Consider the following 20,236-nt stretch of genomic DNA (forward strand, 5'->3'; position numbering starts at 1 on the left):
ATGTTATTATCTGAATGTTTTGATTTCACCATCATTCTTGAAGGATATTTTTTCTGAATATAGAATTTGGGCTGATAGGTATTTCCGCCCGCCCCCCCCCCCCCGCCAGCATTTGTGTTTAAAATTTTTCTTAATGTTTATTTATTTTTGAGACAGAGCATGGAAGGAGCAGAGAGAGAGGGAGACACAGAATCTGAAGCAGGCTCCAGGCTCTGAGCTGTCAGCACAGAGCCCAATGTGGGGCTCGAACCCACAAACCTTGAGATCATGACCTGAGCCAAAGTCGGATGCTCAACCGACTGAGCCACCCAGGACTTTTAAAAAAACATTTTATTTATTTATTTGAGAGAGAGAGAGTGTGCTCAGGTACGTGAGCAGAGGGGAGAGAGAGAATCTTAAGCAGGCTCCATGCTCAGCACAGAGCCTGATGCGGGGCTTGATCTCACAACCTTGGGATCATGACCTGAGCAGAAATTAAGAGTCAGACACTTAACTGACTGAGCCACCCAGGCACCTCTCCCCCAGCACTTTAAAGATTTTATTCCACTTTCTTCTGGCCTCAGTAATCTGTGATCATTCAAGTTGTATCCTTGTAAATTGAAAACATCACATTTGCCTCATCCTCTTTATATGTTAAGTAATCTTGAATTTTATCTTACATATTGTGAATGTTATATTGTGGATATTCTAGAGTCTATTTTATTTCTCAAAGTATTATTTGTTTCATTAGTTAACTGGGTTGGAATCAAACTGCACATTCTTATTTAGGGAGGCAGTTCAAATCTTAATTTAGTTCTTTTATCCTTAACTGGAGTTTCTATATAGTACATGAGTAGTTCTGGAGTCATAGACCTGGGCAGAGTTTATTCACAGACTGTGGGTCTTCTCTTTTCTGGTTTTTCCTCTCAGAATATTCCTCAGTTTGGATTTGTCTGATGTTTTCTTGTGATTAGATTCAGGTTTAACATTTGTGGCAAGAATATAACAAAGGAAATGTTGTATTCTTCTAAATGCATCATGTCTTAGTCAGTTTGGGCTGCTCTAACAAAGTACCACAGACTGGCTTATAGACAACAGAAATTTATTTGTCACAGTTCTGTAGGCTAGAAGTCTGAGATCAGGGTGCTGGCATGGTTGCATTTTGGTGAGAGCCTTATTCTGAGTTGCAGCCTGCTGACTTTTTGCTATGTCTCACGTGATGGAAGGAGAGAGCTCTGGTTTCGTCAGGCCCTTAGGATGGCACTAATCCCATTCATGAAGCCTCCACTCTCATGAGCTAATTACCACCCAAGGGCTAGGATTTCAACATATGAATTATTGGGGGACACAAACATTCAGTCCATAGGATATCACATGAAGGGGCAAATGATTATCAGTTTGTACTATTGGCATTGTTAAATTTGATTTTCTAAGGTGGTGTCTACCAAATTTCCTTTTGTAAAGGTACCCTTCCCTTCTTTTGTGGTCAGTATGTCATCTATGGGGTAATACTTTGAGGCTATGTGAATATCCTGTTCCCAAGTAGGCATTTACCCATGGTTTTAGCATCAGTTGGTGATTCTTGCTTAAATTAATTATTACTACAGCAGTAAGTGGTGATTTTTTTCTTTTCTTCCATTCTTCTACATTGATTAGCTGACATTCTTCTGTAAAGAGAAATTTTCTCTCCTTATCCCTTGTTAGTATTTTTTTTTAATGTGGAATGAACTCATGGATTCATTGTTTATTTGTTTAAGATTTTTTATTTTTAAGTAATCTCTACGCCTGTTGTGGGGCTTGAACTCACACCCCCAAGATCAAGAGTCACACACTTCTCCGACTGAAGCCAGCCAGGTGCCCCTGATTCATTTTTAAAATTTAATGTATTGTAATTCATTCTTCCCAGTAATTTTGTTGTTCAAATTGTTCCAAATTTGACCAATGGAAATCCCTTCGGGTTTTCTTCTGTAACCTCTGGGAATGTGCCCATCAATTTTTTGAGCACTGTCTTTTTACTATAAGAGAGTATGGGGTTACCATGACTTTTCCTGTTCACCCCTGGAATTTGCCATTTATCTAAGGGCTCTGCTCCTAATCATTAGGCTGTTTGGCCTTCTGACAATTTTTATTTTTAAGCATTATATATTTATTGTAGAAGGTTTTAGGAAAATTTTATTCAGAAAAAATTCATCCATGACCCAGCCCAATCCAAACCACTGCTATAGCTTGATATGTATCATATATCCTTTTTTTTTTTTTTTTAACATAGCTTTTGCCAGCAGGTCTTATGTTAAGCCTATTTTTTATTTTCATTGTTTAACCGTATAATGAATCTCTCTGAACCTGTTTTCTAGCTTCAGCAGTTATCAATATATGACAAATCTTTTTTCACTTATAATACACCTCCTATCCACCCCCACCAGGTTTTGAGGAAGCAGTTTTCAGGTATAACATATTGTCTATACATACTTTAATATGTATCTCTAAAAGATAAAGGCTATTAAAAAAAAATACAGACACTGGGGCACCTGGGTGGTTCAGTTGGTTGAGTGTCCTACTTTGGCTCAGGTCATGATCTCACAGCTCATGAGTTTGAGCCCCACATCGGGCTCTGTGCTGACAGCTCAGAGCCTGGAGCCTACTTTGGATTCTGTGTCTCCGTCTCTCTCTGCCCCTCCCCCACTGGTTCTCTCTCTCTCTCTCTCTCTCTCTCTCTCTCTCTCTCTCTCTCTGTCTCTCTGACTCTGTCTCTCTCTCTCTGACTCTGTCTCTCTCTCTCTGACTCTGTCTCTCTCTCTCTCAAAACTAAACATTAAGGGGTGCCTCATGGTTCAGTTAGTTAAGCATCTGACTTTGGCTTAGGTCATGATCTTACGGTTCATGGGTTCTAGCCCCATGTCGGGCTCTATGCTGACAGCTTGGAGCCTGGAGCCTTATTTGGATTCTGTGTCTCTCCCTCTCTGTGCCTCCCCACTGCTTGTGCTCTGTGTCTCTCTCAAAAATAAATAAATGTTAAGAAAAATAAACATTAAAATAAATAAATAAATAATATAGACACAGTACCATTATTATATCAGTCAGCATCTCTCTTTCCCTAATTACCTCATAATTTTTTAAAATGGCTTGTTCAAATCAGGATCCAAACAAGTTGCACACATTTACATTTGGTTGATGTCATTCAAGTCTCTTTTAATCTCAGTTATCCGCCTATCTCTATTTTCTTGACAGTTTATTTGTTAAAGAGACTGGCTTTTTGTCTTTCAGTATTCCTTTTGTGGATTTTGCTGATTGTGTCCCTGTTCTTTTTTTTTAATGTTTATTTATTTATAATTTTTTAAAATGTTTATTCATTTCCTGAGAGAGAGAGGGAGAGAGTGTGAACGAGTGCAATCGGGAGGGGCAGAGAGACAGAGGGAGACACAGGCTCCAGGCTTTGAGCTGTTGGCACAGAGGGAGACACAGGCTCCAGGCTTTGAGCTGTTGGCACAGAGCCCCACACGGGGCTTAACCGACTGAGCAGCCCAGGTGCCCCTAATGTTTGTTTATTTTTGAGAGAGAGAGAGAGAGAGAGAGAGAGAGAGAGAGAGAGAGAAAGAGAAAGAGCATGAATAGAGGAGGGGCAGAGAGAGGGAGACAGAGGATCCCAAGCAGGCTCTGTGCTGACAGCATTGAGCCTGACGGCAGGACCCGAACCCACAAACCATGAGATCATGACCTGAGCTGAAGTCAAACGCCCAACTGACTGAGCCATACAGGCACCCCTTCCTGTTTTATCTTTAACATGTTATTCTGTTCTACACAATAATTTCTGGAAACTTAATAGTTAGATTTGAGGTTTTATCAGGTTCAGTTTGGGGTTTTTTTGTTGTTTTTTTTAAAGAGTGCTTTATAAGTGGTATTGTATATTTCATATTGCATCAGTTTGGGAGGCACATACTATCTGATTATCTTTTATTATTCAGTTGATCAGTAGGATCAGCCTAATCCATTCATTAGAAAGCCGCTAGCTTTCAACTGATGGTCGTTGATGACCATTGCCTGATCTGTTATTTCATCAGGGGTGTCTCCTAATATTTATTTAAACAGTTTTTTTTAAGTTATAAAGTGGTATATATGCTAACTGAAAAAAAAAATGGCAACATGGAAAAATAATTACTCCCCCTTCCCGCTTTACATTTAATGTTTTGGTATATTTCTTTTCCGTCTTTTTTTTTTTTTTTTTTAATTCCTGCATAGTATTTCATCTTGTGTTTGAACATTAGGTTGTTTAAATTTTTCATTGTTATAAATAATGCTTTGATAAGATATCTTTGTCTTATGATCTTGTTTAAAATCAGATGATTTCTTCAGAATAGATTGCCAAGGTATAATTCATGGGTCAGTAGATATGAATTATTTTACAATCCTAGATATATATTGTCAAATTGCTTAAATAAAAATTCTAGCTGTTAAAGAAAAAATTGAACTATAAATATTATACCCAGGTACTAGTAGGAACTAGACAAGTGACTGTTTTTCTAAGACCTCTAAGTTATTTAGTACCTCGTAGATTGAGAAATTTTGCTCATAAAAATATAGTGGTGGTAGACCCTTTATTTCTGTATCTTAAAAGTAGGATTGTGTGGCTTATGGATTTTCCTCAGTATTTACTCTTGCCTTTAGCTTCAGGGTGGGGGGTCACTGCTGAGAATATTTTTATATGAGTACTTTTGTCTTTATATGGATAGGTATTATGCAAGCCATGCTGACACTTCAGATGCAGGGGATAACTATAGCAGTATTGAAGGTTAGGGTCAATAGCTCAACATTAAGTGTACTTCTTGAAAGCAAGCTTGTCTCTAAACTGGAAAGGAAATTGCTGCAACTTGAATAGGGACAGGGGGCCTCTGTGGCTTCTCTGAAGCAAAGAAGACAGTTTGGTATTGTGGTACTGGCTTTGGAGTCTAACAGACTTGGAATCATATCCAAGACCAGGTATTTACAGAATTGAGGTCTCTGAGTCTTTATTTTGCTCATCTGTAAATAGGACTCAGTGATGCCTGCCTGTTTTAGGTTTTTTTTATACTTAGGAAGTGTCAACATAATCATTAGGGTTTTTGAGTTAGATGCTATCTGTAGTAGAATAAAATTATCAAGTCTAGAACCTGAGAAGACAACAAGAATTTATTTATTGATTGGACTGAGGTAGATAGGGCTTTTCTGCTTCAAGTGTTATTTTGGGTCAGGCCTAAGAGACCTTTTCATCTAAATTATAAAGATATTCTATTGTTCTTAAAGCCAAGAAAATACTCTGGCAAACTTTGAATAAGAAACTATCTTGCCAAATGAATTCATTAAATATATGTTTATATTGAGTGTCAATTTTATGCCAGGAATGTGGAATGCTGAAGTGATTAAGAGACAATCTGTTGGGGGAGACAAGTAGGTAAGGCAGTAATTAGAGTGTTGTGTGAGAAGTGCTGTGATAGATATGCACATAGAGTCCTGTTTGAGTGTAGAGATTGGGGCCTTCTTGGGTCAGGGAAGGCTTCCTGGGTACTGCCACTGGTAATACTGGGCCTGAGTTATTCTTAGAGCAGTATGGAAGATAGATTGGAGAGACTGAGGCTAGAAACAGGGAGACAAGTAGTAAAGGAGAGTCAGTGGAAGTGGAGATTTGAGAATCTTTTCGTGAGGGAATCAATCAAGCTTTTTTGTGACCAGGGATCAGGATGAGAGAAGGCAACTTTGATTTAGGTTTCTGGCTAAGCCCACTGTAGGATGCTCAACTTAGAGAGCCCCCTGAGTAATTCAGAAGTATTGTTTATACTATATTATTTATGTTCCTTTACTGACAACCCCAGTTAATAATTTATATAGCACCTATTATAACCAGGTACTGTTATACAAGCTGAGAATATACCACTGAACAGAAAAGAAGTCTGTGCGCTCATGAAGCTTACATTCTCATGGAAAAAACAGATAATAAGTAAGGCTTAAGAAAAATAAAGCAAAAACCAGGGTATAGAGAATGCCCAGGACAGGGAAGGTGGTAGGAGGCCATGGGGAGCTCTTAAATGAAATGATCAAGGAAGACTTCTTGAGGTGATTTTTGAATAGAGTCATTCTAGGTAAAGGGAATAACTATAAATGCCCTAAAACAAGAGTGTGCTTGGCATGTTTCTACAGCATCAGGGAAGCCACAACGAGTGTAGTGGGATGAACAACAGGGGAAAAGAGAGGAAAGATCAGATCAGTGACCAGATCATCTGGGGTTTTGTACTTCATTCTAAATATGATGAAATGCCATGGAACAGTTGGGAGCAAGGGTGTGATATAATCCAACTCTGGCTACTGTGTGAAATATAGTCTGTAAAGGGCCAGGGGCAAAAGTAGATGTGAACAGACTAAGGAGGAGGCTTTTGCAGTATTCCAGGCAGAGTCTAATGTGATAGTAGATGATAGTGATAGTTGTAAGGTAAAGAAGTTGCCAAATTTGGGATGTATATTGAAGGTTGATCCTACAGTATTTGTTGGAATCTGAGGGAAGGAGAAAATTCAGGTGACACCAAGTTTTGTCCTAAAGCAGCTGGGTTAATGACTCCATTTTTTGAGTTCGGGAAATACAAGGGATCCAGAATAGCCAAAACAGCCCTGAAAAAGAACAAAGTTGAGGGTTCATACTTCCTAATTATATAACTTACCAATTGAGACCGTATGGCACTGGCATAAGGAGATTAGATAGATAGATAGATAGATAGATAGATAGATAGATAGAAAGAATTGAGAGTCCAGAATTAAAACCATACATTTATAGCTAACCAGGTTTTGACAAGGCTGTCAGGATAGTTCAATAGGGGTAAAATAGTCTATTCAACAAATGGTACTAAGACAACTTAATATCCATATGCAGAAGAAAAAGTTTGACCCCTACTTCACACTGTATACAAAAAAAATATATCAAAGATCTAAATGTAAGTACTAAAACTCTTAGGGGTAAATCTTATGACCTTAGATTTGGCAATGGATTCTTAGATCTGACACCAAAAGTATAAGCAATACAAGACAAAAATAGATAAATTAGATTACATCAAAATTTAAAACTGTTGTGTATCAGACTATTTTAAGTGGCCTAATATACTGGTAAATAACAGTTGCTGTAGGGGGCAAACGACAGAAAAAAATTTTGAGGAAATGATGGCTGAGAAAATTTCAAAGTTGATGACAACTATAAATCTGTAGATCCAATAAGTTCTATGAAGCACAGGAAGAAGAAATATCATCATAAACTTTAAAAAGCACATCATGGGGCGCCTGGGTGGCTCAGTCGGTTAAGCAGCTGACTTCGGCTCAGGTCATGATCTTGCGGTACGTGAGTTCGAGCCCCGCGTCGGGCTCTGTGCTGACAGCTCAGAGCCTGGAGCCTGTTTCAGATTCTGTGTCTCCCTCTCTCTGACCCTCCCCCATTCATGCTTTGTCTCTCTCTGTCTCAAAAATAAACGTCAAAAAAAAAAAAAAAGCACATCATAATTGGTGCGCCTGGGTGTCTCAGTCAGTTGAGTGTCCGATTCTTGATTTTGGCTTAGGTCATGAGCCCAGGTTGTGGAATCAAGCCCTGCATCAGGCTCCATGCTAAGTGTGGAGCCTGCTTGGGATATTCTCTCTCAATCAATCAATCTCTGTCTCTCTCTCTCTCTGTCCCTCTCCTCCATTTGTGCACTCTCTCACCCTCAAAAAAAAAAAATAACACATCATAATCAAATTGCTTAAAACTAGAGATAAAGAAGAAGTGGGGCGGGTTGTGGGGGGGTGGTGCCTGGCTGGCTGAGTCAGTAGAACATGCAGCTCTTGATCTCAAGGTCATGAGTTCTAGCCCCACATTGGGCATAGAGTTTACTTAAAACAAACAAACAAACAAACAAAACCCAGAGATAAAGAAAAAAACCTTATAACCTTCCAGAGAAAAAAGATACATTACATGCAGATAGAAAACATAAGAATTAATCAGATTTCTTGTTGGGAACAACACAATCAAGAAGACATTGGGGCAAAATCTTTCAAAATACTGAAAGAAAAAGATTAGTATCTGTATCTAGCAGAATCTAAATTTCTGTACCCAGCAGAGTATTTCAAAAACGAGGGCTACCAAATATAATAAAGTATCTTGGGTTGGATCCTAGAATTTAAAAAAGGGAGGTCATAATGGAAAAACTGGTGAAATTTGAATGAAGTCTAGAGTTCAGTTAATAGCTATGTACCAGTGTAAATGTTTTAGTTCTGACAAACGTACCATGGTTACATAAGGTGTTAACATTAGGAGAAAGTAAGCGAACGTTATAAAGAAATCTCTGCACTATCTTTCCAACACTTTACAAATCTAAATTATTCCAAACTAAAAATGTTATTAAAAATTTAAAAGATGAAATAGAGACTTTTCAGATATACTAACACTGAAAGAATTCATCACCAGAGACCTACCCATAAGATAAAGTCCTTGAGGCAGCAGGAACACTGCAATGGACTAGATTGTGTCATCACCCCTCATGGGACTGAGGAGCTGAATTTTAAATTATGTTTAATTCTAATTAAGATTTAAATTTAAATAGCCACATGTCTCAGAAAATATAGACAATTCTAATGATGCGTTTTTGTTGGGACTAGTCTTTTGGGAGAGTTTGACAACATTGAGACAGGCAACATGCAGGTATAACAAGCCTTCCCTTCTTGTACCTTCCACTGAGGAAGTGCTGGGTTGGAGGATGGCTGGTCTTAGCAGGACCATACACAGTTCTGTGGCCTTCCATTTTTTTCTGCTGAGATGGTTTTGAGTTTGAATGAGACATACTGATTAGACTGTTATTCTGCCAAGTCTCTCTTCTTTGTATGTATAATTTCTACTCTCCTCTAGGGACCATCTTCATTATTTACAGTTTCAGGCCACATGTTTTTATTGTTGATTGCGTGTCTTCTGTGCATTGTGGAAACAAATGTTTATATGATATTGATAATTGTTCTTTAATACTTTAATTATTTACTTTACCATTTTGTTTGTATAAATTAGTATGAGAACTAAAGATTAAGACTTAAATTATAGATAAGCTGGGTTGTGGGGGTGGCTCAGTTGGTTAAGCGTCTGACTTCAGCTCAGGTCATTATCTCACAGTTTGTGGGTTCAAGCCCTGCGTCGGGCTGCGTGCTGACAGTTTGGAGTCTGGAGTCTGCTTCAGGTTCTGTGTCTCCCTCTCTCTCTGCCCCTCCCCTGTTCACATTCTGTCTCTCTCTCAAAAAATAAATAAACATTCAAAGACAATTAGAAAAAATAATAGATAAGCTATTTGGCACTTATTCTAAGGGTAGTCTTAAATCTTTGGATAAAGCTAAGAAATCTGGAAGGATAATGGAATCATATAATAATAGCAACAAATGTTTGCTGAGGGCTTTCTGTGGGCTGGACACTCAACAATTTATTTGGATTAAATTAAATCCAAATTATTTGGATTATCTGATATGATCTTTACCAAAACCTCAGAGGATAGGTGCTATTATCTCTTTTTGTAGGTAATTCTACTGATACTCAGGTTAAGTAACTTGCCATAGACAACACAGCTGGTAGAATCCCAACTTGGACAACTCTAAAGTCAATGCACTTTATTCTGCTGGGTGTTACAGCTTCTTTTGTATATTAACAGTGCCAAGCCAAGTCCCAAGCACAGCTCCTTAGGATGTTTTCCATTCAGTTCTGTAAAGGCCTGAGTTAATGGTCATAGGTTTATAAGTGGCTCTGTCAGGTCTCAGTGATATCCCTTCTTTCTGTTTTGCTTACCTGGCCCTGGTAGTTGCTTTCCTGGTAGTTATCTGTCCTCAGATTCCGTTGTTCCCTTTTGAAATCTTTGACCGTTGTCACCAGTAGTTAGGTTTTTGGACTTAAGTTTAATACTGAAATTTCTTCCTATAGCTATTTGAAATGGCTGTCTTGGCCCTCAGAAACCAAAGTAGGATGCTCTTTTAGAGCAACATATTCCTTCATGCTTCTTTGTAAGGGCTATAGGTTTCTAAGACAAAATATAGCTGCAAAGTCAGTCCAGTTTACTCTGATCATAACATTTGATAATAAAATTAGCATATGGTTTACAGCTGTCTGCCTAGTCTCTCCCCTCAAATTCTTTTCCACTCATTTACCACTTACAACTTTTTATCTTCCCTTCCGTTCCCTCTTATTTCTCAGGAAAGGCAGCCTACTCTTGTAGAACAACATATGCATCTTTATTTATTTAATTTTTTAAGATTTTATTTTTAAGTAATCTCTACACCCAGCATGGGGCTCAAAACTACAACCCTGAGATCAAGAGTCAAACACTCCACTAACTGAGCTAGCCAGAAACCCCAAGATAAGCTTCTTTAAAGTTAGACTTGTATTGCGTTCCTGGTGCCATGTTTCTTTTGTTGTTGTTTTAGCTTTGTGATATTGATCAAGTTATTTAATATTTCATCATCTGTAAAAATACAGGTAATCATATATGCCTTGCAGGATTATTGTAAAGAATTAGAGATGATGTTTATAAAGTCCCTGGCACAGAGAAGGTCCTCATAAAACAAGAACTTTTTTGAATCCATTGCTATGATTTAATTTGGCAAATATTTATTAGCACCTAATCAATGTTGGACTCTACTGAGGATTCTGAAGAAACAACAAAACCTAGAATCTCTAAATTCAGAAAGTTATATAGTGTAGGACACTGACATATAAACAAATAACAACAGAAAGGCACTAAGTACAATAGAGGTATATATAAAGTGCTAGAAGCAATTAATTATTTTTCCAGCTTTGCCTGTGGAGTGCTTTCCAAGTATTTCTTTTGGAAAAATACTTGGTAGTCAAGATGGGGGACAAATAGAAAGAAAGAGAAAAAAAAACAACAACCCTTAAAGGTTTCTGTAATCCGTGAGGTGCCAACCTTTTGAGAATTGATTTCAGCAAGACACTTGATAAAATCTCTCATGAAGTCCTTGTACATAAGATGGAGAAATGTGGGATGGCTGATAGAATAGGATTTGAAGATGGTTATACAACTGTGTCTGGGATGTTTTCTCCTACAGTACTTTCTGTTTACTTATAAAATCTCTGGGTTGGAAGGAACCTTAGAAATAGATATATAGTATACTCTAACTTGTACCTAACACCTCTCTACTGTCTCTTTTCTCTTCCCTTTTAATTTTTAATTCAACAATACAGAAAAGTATATAGTACAAAATATGCCTCTCTCTCCAATTCCATTCCCCAAATGTCCCTGACATCCTCCCCAGAGACCAACGCTATTAATAGTTGCTTGTGTATATGATCTTCTTTTATTACGTGTCTCTTTTTACACCTTGTATCATAATTATTTGAGTGTATATGCTGTCTCCCTTAGTAAGTTGTAAGCTCCTTAAGAGCAAGGACCCTACCGCATGATTTCCTATATCTCTCCAAAAGTACTTGTACATTGAAGGTTCTCAATAAATATTTGCTTGATTAAGTGTTTAAATGAAATTTGGACCAGGGAGAAGACAGGCTTCTTTAGTAAAATGCCACAGTTTTCTGTCCTTGGCCATATCATTTATAACTTGGATGGAGATGTAGAAAGCATGGTTGTCATGCTTGTCATGCAGATGACACAAAGATGGAAAAGAGAGCTGATAACATCAGATGACAGAATTAAGACTGCAGATGATCCCAACAGACTAAAATGTTCAGCTGAAAAAAAAAAAAACAACAACCAGGGATAAATATAAAGTCCTGTGTTTAAGGGGGGGAAATAACCAATAGCTTAGTTGTTTTATACCCAGTACCCAAGTATAGAATTAGGAGACTTGTCTTGATGATAATTTATTTGACGATGATTTGGGAGGGTAGGGGATGGATCTTAGTTGCCTTTAAGCTCACTTTAAGCTTAATTTAAGATTGTCAATAAAGCAAATACAGCTTTGGCTGAATTAGTGGAATATGAGTCTAAGTGGGTTAGTTTGTGGTTCTTGTGTTCTCTCTACTAGTCAGACTGCTTATTGAGTATTAGGTCCATTTTGGGGTGCCACACATTTAAAGAGAGCCTGATAAATTGAGGTGTATATAAAGGAGGTTAACTAGGAATATAAAACTTGGGTATAAGAATCAGACTGGTATAGATCTCTCCTGGGTTCTGTCACTTAGCAATTGTGATAGCTTGGCAAAGTCATTTCCTCTGAGTTTGTTTCCATACCTTTAAAGTAGGGCAGAATAATAATACCAATCTGGAGGATTATTATAAGGATTAGAGCTAACCAATGCAATAAAAATTTTCTGCGGTCATTAGAAATTAAATTAATGACTAAGTATAGTCCCTGCTTTGAAGGAGGTTACATTTCAGTGGAGCAGACAACTGAGTAAATCCAAGATTGTAATGTAGCTTGTTAAGTTTTCAGAGAATTGACTTACATAAAAGGGGGTAGACTTATTGATAGAGCCCCCAGTAAATACAGATTGAGTCAGATTGTTGTGTAGCAGTAGAATGAGTTTCCCTAAGAGAAAGTGAATTCCCCTCAGTGAATGGATATAATCAAGTTGAGACTAGGTGATTATTTGTTGGGGATGCTTGCAAGGCATTTTTTATGAGTAGAAGGTTGGACTAGAAGGGTTGGCAGACTCTGGCCACCAGGGGCCAAATCTAGCCAGACATCTGTTTTTGTAGATACAGTTTTACTGGAGCATACCACACCCAGTTATTTATGGGTTGTTGACGGCTGCCTTCCTGCACCGTGCAGAGTTGAGTAGTGTGACAGAGACCATATGGCCTGCCAAGCCTAAAGTATTTACTGTTTGGCCTTTTAGAGAAGAAGTTAGTTGACTCCTGGACTAGATCAACGCTTCACAACCTAAATTATTTTGTGAACTGCTAACCTTCCTAAATTGTCTGACATGGGGATTTCAAGTCAAGAGGGAGGAAGGCAAAATTTGAAGTTAGATGGTTATAGTTTTTCTTGTTGGCAAGGAATGAAGACTGCAAAATAGTTGATTAACCTCTAAGACCTTTTAAGAGACTGTGATTTTATAAACAGATGCTTTGGGTGTGAGACAAAGTATTATTTATATGCCACCTGGGCTAACGCTATCTGTACCCACTAGAACTGGGAAGTGGTCCTAGTGTAGTGGGAAAAACTGGTTGTGTTCACCATTGTGAGTTTGTTTCCTCACTTGTAATTGGAACACTTTCTATACTAAAGATTGGAACTAATGTGTGTACTCAGATAGATGTAGCTATCGTTACTATATTCCATAGACTACCTGATGGGAGTGTATGTCACACCAGATAGAATTTTGGTTGGTAAAGTATAAATCCCTCCCTTGAGTGCTGCTAGTTGGGGTACTACACAAAACCCTTTCCTTGTGTTGACTAGATTTTTATTTATTATTATTATTATTAATTTATTTATTAATTAATTTATTTATTTTAGAGACAGAGAGAGAGAGTGCCCATGTGCAGGTAGGGGAGGGGCAGAGGGAGAGAGAGAGAGAATCTTAAGCAGGCTCCACACCCAGCATACGGCCCTGCCACAGGACTCTATCTCATGACGCTGAGATCATGACTTGAGCTGAAATCAAGAGTTGGATGCTTAGCCGATTGAGCTCCCCAGGCATCCCTGGACTAGATCTTTAGATCTCATGGCAAATAGGGAATAAATCGATCTTATTAGCAAATATAGGAATATCTTGTGGCTGGCAGCTTCAATTCATACATTACAGGTGTTACTCTCTTTGCTAGAAAAGGCAGAGATTTTGCAGACACAGTGCACTTCTCCCAGTGGAATATGATTTTAAACTTCTTCCCATACATTTTGTCTTTTATATTCAGAATCTACTTCCAACTAACAGTTTTCTTTCTTTCTTTTTCTTTCTTTCTTCCTTTCTTTCTCTGTCTCTCTCTACCCCTCCCTGCCCCTCCCCTCCTTTTTTTTTTTGTTGAAAGTGTTGACTCGGAGACAAAAAGAGGCCAACAGCAAGAGCAAGAGTGACAGTGAGACAACTGCCCAAACTTCCCTAGACATTGACAAGTAAGTGACTATGTCGTGTTTTCAGAGCTCTTGTCTAACATACCATTGCTTGGACTGAATAAAGAGACCTATTCCTCTCTACCCTGGGTTTCTTTGGCTTTCCAGTCACTTCATTGCTTTGATATCTGAATCTATTTTTCTTATTCCCAATTTATGTTAATGCAGGTGGCCTCTATCTGTTTGAATTACCCTTAAAAAATTCTACCACCCATTCCATTTCCACATTCTGTTTTCTTTAAATTTGCATTTTGGCGTTTGGTACTTTTGGGAGCAGTGAGCTATTTTGCGATGTAATGGTACAGAAGTTCAGTTGCAAAAGGTTGGGCAATATAAGTGACTTCCTTGGGTTATAGGTTGCAGCTTGACTAAGAAAGTATATTCTAAAGGGTGGTTGGGTAGAAGTGATGCCCCCTGAAAGGAAAGACATTACCAACAATACATTAAAGCAGTCATTAGGCAGAAATGTTTATCTTTGAAATACAGATCTTAGATCCTAAATTTCAAGGCTGTCTTCCCTAATCCAGTTGAGTGGAGCTGATCACTTGCTCCTTTTGGAATCCTAACATGTGGACATTCCTCTATGACTGTATTGCATCCCATCCCACTATATTGCAGTATTTTTTTTTTCTTTTTTTTCATTTCTGTCTCCTTGGGTAGACTGTGAATTTTGAAGGCAGATACTTGCCTTCATTCATGTTTATATCCTCAGCATCTAATAAAATGTGTCTGAGACAGCAAAAACAATAATAGCTCTTTGTTGAACACCTAATATTATGTACCAGCCACTGTGCTAAGTGTTTGATGTACTTTGTAACTCTCACAATAGCTGATAAGATAGTTATTCTTTCTTTCTTTTTTCTTTTTAAATAGATAAGGAAATTGAAGGGAAATTATAAGTAACTGGTTAAAGATCATGTAGTGAGAACTGGCAAATCCTGACTCCAAAACTTAAGCTCCTTCCACAGTGCTGCTATCTCATGTAGTAGGAGATGACTGTATGATTTTTGCATTAATTCATAAATTTTAAAAGGTACACTGATCTAGATTTTCTCATAAGGCAGAGTTTTATTTATATTCTTCCAGATGATTGAGTATATGAGATAATTTTTTCTCCTATTTTTAAAGACCTCCAGAGAAAGTTTTCTGTAGAGCTAATCCAGATTTCTCTTGCTGTATAGTAACTGAATAGTTATGACCAGAAAGAGAAATCTAAAATAGCAGCCTTTGGAAAGTTTTCTTTAGCTTCTTAAAATGAAGATGATCTTAAGAGTCTAGAAGACCTGGTTTCTGACAATTATTAGCTATAGAACCTTGGGGAGAATAGTACTTTCTTAGTAGGGCCAAAGAATTAATTGAGAAGTTGTGTTTAAAGGGCTTGGTACCAGTTCCTACCACAGAGAAAATAATAAGTGCTTATTTTCTTCCTTTGTCCCCAATGATTCCATTGTCACAGATGCCCAATGAATCTTACTTCAAGGACACAGTTTCCTCTCTTTCTACAGATTCTACTATTATAAAAGATAAAAATAACTATGTAGGTGAAGTTACTCAAAAGTCTCTGGCAGAACCACATGGTTTTGGTAACTTCCTAGTTGATGTTGCAGGTTGTAAAATTAAGGAAGTCAGCATACAGAGTCAGACAAGTTCATCCACCCTGGTAAAAAATGTCATCTTGATTTAATTCTCATGGTTGTCTAAATTTTAACTTCCCTTTGAAAAAACTATTACACTTAATTTCAGAAGAGTTTGACAGAATATTTTATGTCTGAAGAGCAATCAGCATTGTTTGAGATAGTTAGAAGAGCTGATTTCATTACCATCCCACTGCTGCAACAGCAGGGTACAGAGAAACAGCCAGGGAAAACCGCTAATCACTCAGTCCTTTTGATTGGCGTCAGGTTAGTTTTATTGGCCATCCTGCTGAGCGAATCTGCATTGGTTGACATGTCTCCTCCACCGAATAACGTAAAAACACAATTGAGACAGAGTTGCATAAAAACACAATTTGAGACATATCCAGGAGCCCAGAGGCAAAAGCAAATCTTAAAACTGCTCTTTCCCCCTTCCTTCTGATTGGCTAGGAATGAGAAGTGTTATCTCTGTAAATCCCTGGTCCCATTCAGAGAGTATCAGAGTCATGTAGAGTCCTGTCTCCAGCTTGCAAGGGGTGACCAAGGAGATGGGCCTGAAGAGAGTGAGAGGATATGCTCAGCTATGGAGGAGAAGTGGCGGCAGCGGCTGAGGAACCCAAAGGTATGTATGGAATGTTTTAGGAAGCTCTCCAAAGTTCTGTTCTATGCTTTTTTCTTCTTCCTTCCTTTTCTGCTTATCTAGAAACAAGATTGCATTTTAAAATTATATTTTCTTGGGGCGCCTGGGTGGCTCAGTCGGTTAAGCGGCCGACTTCACCTCAGGTCGTGATCTCACGGTCCGTGAGTTCAAGCCCCGCGTCGGGCTCTGTGCTGACAGCTCGGAGCCTGGAGCCTGTTTCAGATTCTGTGTCTCCCTCTCTCTGACCCTCCCCTGTTCATGATCTGTCTCTCTCTGTCCCAAAAATAAATAAATTAAAAAAAAAAATTATATTTTCTTTCAATTAAAAAGTATATATGCTCCTTGTAGGAAATATAGGCAGTTCAAAAAAATATGAAGAATCAGGAGAAATTAAGAAATTATTACCCATAATTTAGCTACTCAGAGATAACAACTTTTAGTATTTTGGCCAATTTTTTCAGTCTTTTTTTTTATGCATATTTCATGTAAGTGAGACCACACTATATATGCACATATATATGTGTATGTGTGTGTGTGTGTCTACATAACATTGTAGCATAAACACCTTCCTGGGTTTATTTTCAAACTTTTTTTTAAATTACTCTTAAAACGTACATCACACAGAAGTCACATAACCATTCACATATTGGGCATTTAGGTTCTTCCCAATTCTTTTGTATTACAAGATTGTATTTAAAACATTAATCTGTGTACCACTTACTGTTTCCTAGAATAGATTTCCTGAAGTGGAACTCCTAGGGGAATGGATATAAACATTTTAAAATCTGTTGAAACATATCACCAAATTCTTCTCTTGAAAGGATATCCAGTCATATCCCCACTGCCAGGAGCATATTTGAGATCAACTCTGTTTAACACCTTGTGAGCCTGATCTTAGGAAGCTGTGAGGTCTGGCCACTAGTTACTGGGAAGATGAATGTGCTTTCTGGGCTTTGCAATTAGATCAGCAAGAGCAAGTCTTGGCTTAGAGATCAAAGATAAAGCAGCAGCTCCATATTCTATGTTTACTAACTTAGCAGTCACTGCACACTAAGGTGAAGAGCCATTATCTATCATGACAAAAGAAAGGGACTCTCCTATATCAATGGGGTGATTTTGAGGTAGTGATTTGGAGTTGGGGATTATAGGTAAATGCTTATATTGTAGAGCCTGTTTATTCTTCTGGCATCACTATCCCTAGAGGCTACCGTGAAACTATTATTTTCTATTTTAAATCTCTCCAAATCTATCATGGTCAAAGGCTACTGTTCTTTAATATGATCTTGGTGGAATAATTTGCTTTGACTCTGGTATCCATTCTTGGATAATATTCTTGGCATAAAGATGTATTCTGTTCATCATCACAGTTTGTGTTTTTACTTGTGTACCCCGTTTATTAGAAAGCAAAAGACTTTCCTAGAGCTGTGTCCCACATTCCTTCTCTCCTGGAGACAGGTGTGATCTGGGCTAAGGAGGTTGTATTTTAGACTCTCTGCCATGAGATAACTCTTTCATCTGTTTTTCTCTGTCACAGGAAAAAAAACGCAGTGAAGGCCGACTCCTCAGTCTCTTGGAACAGTCTGAGCAGAAGACTGCAGGTGAAGACTTCAGGACCAATTTTCTGGGCTTCTGTCAAAGGCCCAGTAAAAATAGCCACTGAGAACTCATTGTTTGTTGGAGTTATGTGGGTATACATTTGACCCAATCAGCCAGCCTTTTAGACTCTAAGTTGTATCTCCCTAAAGAAGATGAGGACACACCCTGTCTTGTTCATCATGTGTTTCATTTCAGGCTTTATAAAGCCTGTTGAGTGGGAAAAAAAAAAAATCCAAATCATAGAGGAATGACACAGCCCTAAATACCTTCTAAAGGAACAATCTTGGAAAACCAGACATGTAGACATTTCTTCCTCCTTCTAATGTTTTGTGCATTATTTATGTGTCACTTTTAGTTTTGTGTCCCAATCTATGCTCCTGAGGGATTATAGGAAGTAACTCTCTCTTTGTACCTAGTATTTATGGAGCAGTAGAGTGGATTGGTTAAGAGCATTGCATAAAGTTAGTAATACCAACTTCATAGATTGTAAGGATTATATCTAGTAAAGCTCCAAACAAATTCTCTGGCATAAGTAGGCTCTTGGTAAATGTTAGCTGCTATTATTATTATTGTTATTTGTTGCTATTGTTAAAATTCACTAGATGTAGATGGAAGAGGAGCTTTTGCTTAAGCCTGGGGAGATTTGCCTACCTTCTAGTTCTGGTAGTTCATTCTCACAAATAAATCTGTTTTGCCTCATGATGACTATAAAAAGGCAGCCTCTCCAAGCCCTACGCCCTGCTGCCTCTAGATCAGCATGTTCTGAATCTCTGCAGGTGGCAGAGTTCCCTTGGCAACTCCTTGTACCTCAAGTCCAGATTTGAAGTAGATTATTCAGAGGTTGTTCATTCAAAAGTGTTCACCTCGATACTTCTGCAGCTGAGTCTATTGGATGCTAATACTAACATTCCATTGGTCTGAGGCTTGGGGATCTGAACTACCTGGATAAGACTGATGAAAAGCAGTGCCCAGAAAATAGGAAGCACATGAGCAGTGAGAAGTAGTATGATTACAACACTTTTAACAGCATTACTACTTTTTCTCTCTTATTACAGATGCAGAAATAAAGACCAAGTCTAAAGAAACAGGAGGCCTCAGGTGAATTGGGGTGTACATTGAAATATGACTGTGAGCAGTTCTAAAAAAGTGTAGGCCTGGTCCTGGGTTCCGTGGATAATGTGATATTCAAACCATTGAAGGTAGAAATCACCATGGAACTGTGTGACCTCTCTCTGTGATCCTTCCCTCAGCCCCCAATATATCTTGGCTAAGAATTGGATGGCTAGTTCAATTTCATGGCATAAAAACAGGCAGAGCAAGAGCTATGACTTATTCTTCCCTCCCAACCGTAGTCTTCTGACTTAGATTTCAAGAAGTTTGGGAATTTGGTAAAAAAAAAAAAAAATTAAAAAAAAAATGGGAATTTGGGTCTGAATTCTCATTCTCTCACTATCTGTGTGGCTTTGGGTTTATAATTTACCCAGTGTCCTCATCTGCAAAAAGGGAATGATAGTAGTTATCTGGTTGGATTATTACAAAGATTATATGAACTGATAATGTATGTAAAAGCCCCTGGTACAATGCATTGATATATACTTAGTGCTTATTAGTAGGTATATATTGAATTCTGAATTTTTTCCCCTTCTCTCTAGGGTGCCCTCGCTAGGGATGGAAGAGGCAGGCTGCAGCAGAGAGATGCAGAGATCCCCTGCACATCTTGACTTAAATGAATCTCCCATCAAGTCTTTTGTTTCCATTTCAGAAGCCACAGATTGCTTAGTGGACTTTAAAAAGCAACTTACTGTCCGGCCAGGTAGCCGGACACGGGCCAAAGCAGGCAAAGGAAGAAGGAGAAAACTCTGAATTTCTAGGGTCCAGAGTTCACAAAACCATTAGCGATAGGGGTGGGCCATGGTCATTAAGCCTTAGTGGCCCCTATTTCATTGTTGAGCAAGTTTTGGCCCTACAGGTTTCACCACCAGCACCCACTCAGCATTCTCGTTTTGATGTTTTCTATAAGCTATACAGACATTGTGTATAGTATTCTGTTTTATAACAATCTGGATTCACTTATAGTTAAAAGAAAATTTAAATATATTTATCTATGTTTGTATGAAATATTATTTCAATAAGATGGAGATTTTACTTTTTTTTCCTCTGTGTTACTGGATTTGGGTTGGGAATATTTAAATGTGGAGCTAGTTCTGAGACTCCTAAATTACATGTTTCCAAATTAATTCCATTACTGGTCTTTGACATACTGCCGATATTCACTGAATGTGTAGTGTGCAATTCTAAGCATTGTGTGGTTACTTCCTTGACCTTTTCTGACATCATTGTGGAAGGT

General features: G+C 38.1%; 1 protein-coding gene across 5 annotated transcripts in view; it reads left to right on the forward strand.

Annotated features, from left to right (window-relative positions):
* Positions 1 to 20,041, forward strand: part of UIMC1 (ubiquitin interaction motif containing 1) — a 115,595-nt gene extending 95,554 nt beyond the window's left edge. For all 5 annotated transcript variants that reach the window (XM_027035336.2, XM_053226160.1, XM_053226157.1 and 2 more), the window contains 5 exons: positions 13,938 to 14,022; positions 16,104 to 16,275; positions 17,828 to 17,891; positions 18,945 to 18,987; positions 19,542 to 20,041. In XM_027035336.2, the coding sequence (XP_026891137.1) occupies positions 13,938 to 14,022; positions 16,104 to 16,275; positions 17,828 to 17,891; positions 18,945 to 18,987; positions 19,542 to 19,752 (575 nt within the window). In that variant the 3' untranslated portion in view covers positions 19,753 to 20,041. The remainder of the gene's footprint in view (positions 1 to 13,937; positions 14,023 to 16,103; positions 16,276 to 17,827; positions 17,892 to 18,944; positions 18,988 to 19,541) is intronic.
* The last annotated feature ends 195 nt before the right edge of the window (positions 20,042 to 20,236 follow it).

Source organism: Acinonyx jubatus, chromosome A1 (genome assembly GCF_027475565.1).
Source record: "Acinonyx jubatus isolate Ajub_Pintada_27869175 chromosome A1, VMU_Ajub_asm_v1.0, whole genome shotgun sequence".
In the NCBI taxonomy this organism is placed as follows: Eukaryota; Metazoa; Chordata; class Mammalia; order Carnivora; family Felidae; genus Acinonyx; species Acinonyx jubatus.